This window comes from Phytophthora infestans, genomic scaffold (assembly GCF_000142945.1).
Source record: "Phytophthora infestans T30-4 supercont1.24 genomic scaffold, whole genome shotgun sequence".
Classification (NCBI taxonomy): Eukaryota; Oomycota; class Peronosporomycetes; order Peronosporales; family Peronosporaceae; genus Phytophthora; species Phytophthora infestans.
The window spans coordinates 1,637,384-1,645,240 of NW_003303735.1; the positions used below are offsets into that span (position 1 = coordinate 1,637,384).

Here is a 7,857-nt window from a genome sequence, read left to right on the forward strand (position 1 = left end):
GGACTAAATCAATGAAGGCACCTAACGATTCTGATAAGCACGAACCACGGACGAGCACACTACCATGAAAACTTGGAATGGCAAGAACATGACGGGAGCGTACAGATGACGGAATATAATTGGCACCCCAACAAGTTGAAAAACACAGTCTACGAAAGAGCCTGCACCTTCGAAGCCACGGTAGAACCCATAACGCTAAGCGTGCACGGACAGGAATTATCCCATATCACCACGGTAGAAAACGGAGCACAGTAGACCGACCAAATATGAAGCCACGGTAGACCATTAACGGGAGATCACCAAGCATTGGAACACGATAATAGGGTAGAATCGGAGCTCTCTGACTAGCGCGATACTACCGTATCTTGCGAAAGCAAGGGCGACAGACCAACCACGACACTACAAGTTAGCACGATAGCATGGACTGTGCCACTAAGCCATGGGAGAAGGCAGTCGCGGAGCTATACACGGAAAATCACAGCGCCGCGGATAACGATACCAGTGTTGAACCTGAGCCTACCGAGCCACGGAGGACAGTACTACATTAGAACTAGATTGCACGGACGGCGGACCGGCCACGAAATAAACGGGGAGGTGGGCGCTTGGGGTGACCACGACTGCACACTGTGGAGCACGACGCCATTGTAGAACACGATAACACGGACAACGCAGATACACTATGTAGCACAATACCATAGACAGCATTACCACACCGTGATTGCACGATAGTGTGATACCGCGGTCGATGGAACCTCACCAGGAGAGCACGATACACGGACGACGGAGCGACACGACTGCATGGAGACACCAAGCCACGGAATAGCACACTTCGGCTAGAGCACCGGCGATGGAAGGCCAACGGCCACGAAATAGTATATCACGAAGTCAGTTCAACCCACATAAACGTTTGAGAACAGAGAAAAGTTAGCATTTACGAAAAGGCCGTACTAAAGCGCATGACCCCACAAGAGAGAGAACCGCTGAGCAGCGTGGGCCACGGGTGAGCAGGAACGACGAAGCCGGGAAAAGCACCAAAGAGCATGGGCCATTGAAGAAAACAACATCCAACCTGTAGTACGGGGTAGCGGAAACGTTCCAAACCACGATATTATACGGAGCCGAATGAGACTACGGAAGGGCAAGTGGTTAAATACACGATGCCACGACGTACTGGGGTGAACGACGCATACAAAGCATGCGACACCAAGAAGCACTTAAATTTGCGGCCACCACATCTCCAACAAACCATGCCACTCCGCCGCGTAGCGGCGGCGAACGGCAAGTCTTACCCCCCCCCTACTGGAGTCTGACGTGTGTCTGTCCGTACGTCCGTCCGTAACGGGTTAGGGTTAATTAAACTCACGCTAATGCGGGCGTTGTACTGGCTGTCGATCGCAGCAAAGGCGGCGTTGATTCACTAAAATTGCAATATGTGGTGTACACGTTGTATGTGGTTTACACATCGTCCTTAAAAGTTGTTAAAATGTCATGTTTTAAGCGCCTCTCGACGCAAGGGGCGCTCCCTGTGTGCGCGTTAGTTAGCATTGGTAGAAGGCGCCAATGTGCACACACGTACTATATCGTCGTAGGAGCTATTGAATTTTTTACGGAGTGGTTACTGTTACATGCTCATTACAAAAATGATACGAATATGTGCCTGGTAAGTGGTTCGAGGCTATCCAACGTAAATAAATAACTTCGCTCTCGTTACCTGCGAAATTTTATCAATGATTTGCGTACCGCTCGCCATCCGTTCAGTCGGCCATTTGCGAGGGGGAGGCAGACGCCGGAAGAAAGGGGGGCGGACAAATGGCGCCGAGCCACAGCAAGCGAGCGCGAAGCGTAAGGTGTGCGTGGGCAAAGTATATGTTGTCTACTAATCGAGTGTTTGTTTGTAGGAAAGCTCTAGCTCTAGCGTGTCTAATTTTGAACCAGAGAGCAGCAGCAACGACGAGTCTAGCTCGGTATGGCCACCCCCTGCGAAGATTCGGACCAAAACAAAACGTGTTCCAGTTAGCAAGGAGGAAACTGCAGCTCTGGGTTCGTCGGAATCTGTTGGGGGATCTCCTCGCGGGGAATACCGATGCCGATTAATGAAGGAGACAGTTTTCCAAACCTGGCAGGCTCTTTTGAGCGCATTTGACGACTACTGTGAAGCTACACACCAACCTTTCAGGTATACTTGCTACTAAGAAGAAATTATGAAAAGGAAATTGACTTATTGGTATGACTGGACCAGAAAAAGAAGCTCGATTAGTGCCTCAAGTCGCAACAAGGTTGGGAAAAGGACGTGGCGGTATCCAGTGGAGCCCGAAGAAGAGAATTTGTACCTGATAATATTTGTGTGCACGCACGGTTGGTCGACTAGAAGTCGAGGTGAGATTATATACTTTTGTTCGGTTTACTCATGACTAATAGTTGCAAAATGAATATGTTTTCAGGCAAAGGAATCCGACCAATGCAAAACTTTCGTGGCTGTGATTGTAAGGCGCAGATTATTGCAACGCTGAAGCGCATCAAGGTTGCGGAGAACCAGTTTGGCTTTGCTGTTTACGTCACGAAGCAGCACACGACGCACACTCATCCATTAAACGGAGACGCTTGGAGGGCGTATGCTGAGAACCGACGTGTCGAGGACCCGGAAATCATCGAGATGGTTCGAAAGTTTGTTGCAGTGGACTCTAAGTTTGGCAAAATCCATCGCTATGTGATTGACAGCACTGGTACGCAAGTTAACATGTAAAAATTGAATGTAGATGTGGCTGTATGTAATCGTATGTGACTGTTGGTGTTTGTTTTTGTCTTAGATAAGGAAGTCACATCACGGGACGTCCGAAACATGATCAGGAGTATTCAGACTGAAGTAAAGGTTGAAAGTGTCGACGAACGAGTTAGACACCTGCTGGATGACTTCCAAAAGGCAGACCCTGGAAACGTAGCTCAACGCTGCGTGAATGATGGCAACGTGGCAACGTGCTTAACATTTCAAACTGTCGGCATGAGAAAGATTTTTGCATTGTTTCCAGAGATTTTGCTAGTTGATTCGACACACAAGACAAACGATCTCCGGTACAAGCTGTTTTCTTTGGTCATGGATGCCTACGGAAAAAGGCAATTTGTCCAGCATGCGTTTGTTGACCAAGAAACTAGTGAAAACATGGAGAATGCGATTGAAGCCTTTCAAGCTCATAACTCTGATTGGGGTCAAGTTGAGGTTATTATGGTGCGCGCAACCAAAGTCAGTGTAATGCTTGTATTTTTTCGTAACTGTGTTTTGCTGCACAGGTTGATAAGGACATGACAGAAATTGGTGTGTTGGAAGATATGTTTCCTAATGCACGTGTTCTTCTCTGTCGCTTTCATGTGTTGAAGTGGTTCAAGCAGATCAAAAGTACGCTCGCAAGATTGATTTCAAGGACAAGCAAGTACTAACAACCATTGTTCGACATTATGTGAAGCTCGTTTTGATTTTAGCAATGAGCTTCAAAGCCGTATGCTTTTGTCCATCAAGCAAATAATGTACGCATCAACGGAATTTGTGTATTTGGAAGCTCGTGATGATCTTTTTGGCGAACTGAACCGGCTTTAGCGTGAGAAGAGGAAGAAGGAAGTACAGCCAGATACCGAGGGCGTAGCGGAAGATGGCGTGGAGGATATTCATCCGTTCGTGAAGTATTTTAAAGATAATTGGGATGGTTGTCAGAAGCGCTGGGTCGAGTACTTACGTATGGATATCCCTCACCTGGGGAATAACACGAACAACCGCATCGAATCAGGATGGAGCAAGCTCAAGCCTGAACTGAATGCCGAGAATCCACCACAATGTGTGCATGGAGACAATCATAGCACTTCAGCTGTTAAAGGAGCGCGAGTTTACACGAAAAACTAATGTTAGTGAGTGCTGGATTAAATATTCTAGTTTTGAATGCTTACTTGTGTTTGTACATGATATGCAGCGGATCGGTGTGACTAGGCACGCTGAGTACGATGAGGAGATGAACCGGTTACTGAACAAGACCACTGACCACGCAGCAGAGCTAGTTTTTCCTGGATACGCGTACGCAACCAAAGTAAGTGACGCATGTGAGAGTTTGTGGTAGTATGTGATCTATGTAATTACTTACTCGTATGTGACTTCAGATATCGTCGATAATGGCGTACAAACAGACACGAAGCAATGTATTTCTCGTGAGCAGCAATGGAAGGGGAAATCTCGAGTACACAGTGGACACGGAGAACTGGGATTGTACTTGCTCTTTTTCAAGGACCATGCTGCTACCTTGTCAGCACGTGATTTATTTCCGCCGAATGGTACGACAGTGTATAGATTGTTGCTTGGCTCTGTGGACTAACTGATATTGTTGGTGATAATATAGTTGAATAAGACTCCTGTGATTCCCATTGATACCATTCATCAGCGCTGGCGAACTTACTATGATATGCTCGATGCTACTGATGTCGAGCCTGTGCAAAACGTTCAAGTGAAAAGGATGAAATATCAACCGTATGTGCTGGATGAACGTCTGAAATGGAGGAAGTTCAAGGCAATGCAAGACGAGGTAACCGAAGTTGCCGTTGCTAATGGCACGCAACGGTTTAGGCAGCTGTACGCAGCTCTTGAAGCATTTCTAGGCATCATCGAGGCATCAGGTGTACCGCTCATTAGCGAAGCACCGTGGACACAGCGTAAGGACAGTAATTGCAGTGATACTGGCATTCAAAAGTGCGGGAGTGATGAAGATGAAAGGGTTCCAGAAACGCAGCCAACCAAACCTGACGAATCCAGGCAAAAGCCTGTGGCCGTACGTGTAGATGAACCCGTGACCGCACCCACGGATACAATTCCTGCACCGGAAGGCCCCACTGAAGAACCCACTGCAACTTTGATTTCGGCACCATTTAAGTTGAACAGGAAAGTTAAGGTGAGCGGCCGGCCAAAGACGACAAAGGCCACCCGAGCGTGGTACCCTAAGCAAGCAAAGCCGTCTACGTCAAAAATCATTTCGCTGGAGTACGAGAGCTCTGAAGAATCCGACAACTGCATGACTTTTGAGCAGTACAAACCTGGACCAATGTCATTTGAACTCGTCTGTGATGCTCCATACGAACTATTCACGTACAATGGTTGGTACGACTTAGTGATGAGTATCCCAATTGTAAGAGGGCAAACTATGGTAGTACCCACAGCGTACAAGATCCAGAAAGAAGATTATAGCAGACTACCAGTCCGTGGAAAAGTCAACGTACTTAGCGTAGGACTGGTGAAGTTAGCGACCAAAGCTGTGACGTCGTACAAAAAGACGCTTGAACGGGAGGCAAAGGATTTGGCGTAAACTACTAAGATGGAGACGAAGACCTCGCTAGACAAGCGCATCGATCTGTCTTCTGAAAGTGGCCTAGTTGTCAAATTTCACCCGAGCCTTGATGAGAACGCGACGCTGTATTCGGAATCGATTATTGATACCATGGCACGTTTTCATGAGAAGCGCAATTTTTTAAAGAACGTGGATGCTTGCTTGAAATGGATTGTGGCTCAGGCACAAAGGCGATCAGTGGCTGTAGACCGTGTCGATGAAATAACCTCGGCTCTGCGAGAGGCATCTGTGTATGCTTTGATAAAGATCCGCGACGAAGAGGTATGTACTTGTTTTCGGTATGTGAATATGTGATGGTATGTAACAGCATGTGCTTATAACGACATGGTTCGTCGCTGCTGCAGGTGTGTTTCGTATACGAGCTTCTGGCGTTTCGCAGCAAGGAGTGGCTTAATGACATGTGCATTCGACTTGCTATACAAGTGATGACTCAAGATCGAAGTGATATCGTGTACGTGGATGGCGCCATGTTTGAACACATCCAGCCTCAGGAGATTCATCTGAACGAGAGGCTCTGTGATGTATTTGATCGGCAATCGGGTATGATACTTAATTCAATTGCCATTGAAAACAAGCACTGGTGTCTTTTGATTGTTGATTTCAACAAGAAATACATCATTCAACTCGATCCGACCAACCTACTCATTTTTATCCAAGACATGCAAGTCGTATCTTGCACCGCTTCTAAGGGGAAAATATGCAGACTACACAATCAAGAAAGCCGACAATATCCGCCAAGAAGACGGGCATAACTGTGGAATCATCGTCATTTACTACATGGAAAGCTACATCAGCACCCGCATCGTAACGAATCCAAATCAAGTTTTGCTTCAGAGTATTCGACTAGCATACTTTGTCCAAGGTCTCCGTCGACTCTATCCCGACAAAGACCTTCGCTTTTTTGGCTAGTATCATCGATTACAGAGATGACGGACAAGTTGGAAGTCGGAGTTGACAACACTAGCCAATTCATCAATGTATCTCTCAGTTGAAAGCTCCTTACTTAACAGTCATTTGTACATGTACCTCATTTATCATTCCACAACACTGAAAGTGCCTCATTAAATAATGTGGCGAACCTCTGTCTTACTTATATCGATTTGGTAATTTACCGCGACAGAATAAATTATCGTGTATAAACGTGTGTTCCTGACGTATGTGGACGATATGTGACTCACATATCGTCCACATACACGAACTATTTATGGAATGAGTATGTAACAGCATACACCGCCAATTTTTAAGGCCCTGGTGACATATATTTCAGCTTAATTAAGAAATTTAGTACTTATTGGATTTAATATGATGTGTTAAGCTTCGTGGTACTTTTGTAATAATTTTTCTTAAAAAAATGCTACTCTTAATATCTTTCATATTTTTGCTTGCAGTTATTTGTAATAGTAGTACACGCACTTACATTTATTAAATTTAGCGCTAGATAAATATAAAAGTGCTATTACTAATATTTAGAAGTAGAAACGTTGAAGTAGTAGTACACGTAATTATTATATCAGTGTTATATAAAGCACACAGCTTTTTACTAACATTATTTACTAAAACCTTTTTCCCCACACCCGCACATACCACCCCGCCACCGCGAGAAAAATATATTCCCTTAGCTGTGATAATTGGTTTGTATATTCGCGAGTGTAACGTCCGAAATAAGATAGTTGGCGCACTTTCCAACACGTTACGTAGCGTACAGCAAGCGCACTGGGTGAATGAGCTGACGCAAGGCCACTGAAAAGCCCGAACCCAGGTAAGAGCACAAAATACGGAGGAATATTAAACTAGATAATGTACACGCTGGGGTGGAAGCGGAGGACGGGTGGGCACGAAAATAACAAAGCCACAAGCTATTCAGAAAGAGACGAGCCACGGAAGAGCACGCAGCCAAAAAAAATTGGAAGGACAAGAACATGACGGGAGTTTACGTACCACGGAAGAAAGGTAAATATTGACACCCCAGCATGCTGAAAAACACGAGTTACGGAAGAGCACGGACGTTCGAAGCCACGGTAGAACACGTCCCGGTAAGAGTGCACAGAAACAATTCTCCAACAAGACCACGGCTAAACATGGAGCACAATCAACCGATCAAATCTGAGCCCACGGAAGGCCAGAAACAGGAAATCATCAATCTTTGGAGCATGATGCCTGGGTAGAACAGGAGCTCACCGATCCACGGAGCGCGCCACTACGGTAGCTAACGATAACATAGACGGCAGACCAGCTGCGACACCAGAGATAACACGATAGCATGGACGGTGATCCAAACACAAAATCATTGTAGAAAACGCAGCCAAAGAAGTTATAGTCAGAAGATCACCGAGTCACAGAGCACGATACCAGTGTAGAGCCTAAGCTCACCGAGCCACGAAGGACGATAGTACATTATAACACGATTGCATGGACGGCATTCCAGCCACGAAAGCACTGGGGAACTTCCGGATACCACGATTGCACACCGCGGAGCACGAAG

At 46.1% G+C, this 7,857-nt stretch overlaps 1 protein-coding gene across 1 annotated transcript; it reads left to right on the top strand.

Annotated features, from left to right (window-relative positions):
- Window positions 1-1,809: 1,809 nt before the first annotated feature.
- On the top strand, window positions 1,810-6,284 carry PITG_12252 (uncharacterized protein; the record flags this gene model as incomplete). The annotated part of the gene is made up of 10 exons (XM_002900810.1): window positions 1,810-1,842; window positions 1,899-2,040; window positions 2,442-2,723; window positions 3,373-3,425; window positions 3,590-3,672; window positions 3,974-4,070; window positions 4,605-5,124; window positions 5,365-5,636; window positions 5,720-5,915; window positions 6,079-6,284. 10 exons carry the CDS (start codon window positions 1,810-1,812, stop codon window positions 6,282-6,284), a joined length of 1,884 nt encoding a protein of 627 aa, XP_002900856.1.
- Between the last annotated feature and the right edge of the window lie 1,573 nt (window positions 6,285-7,857).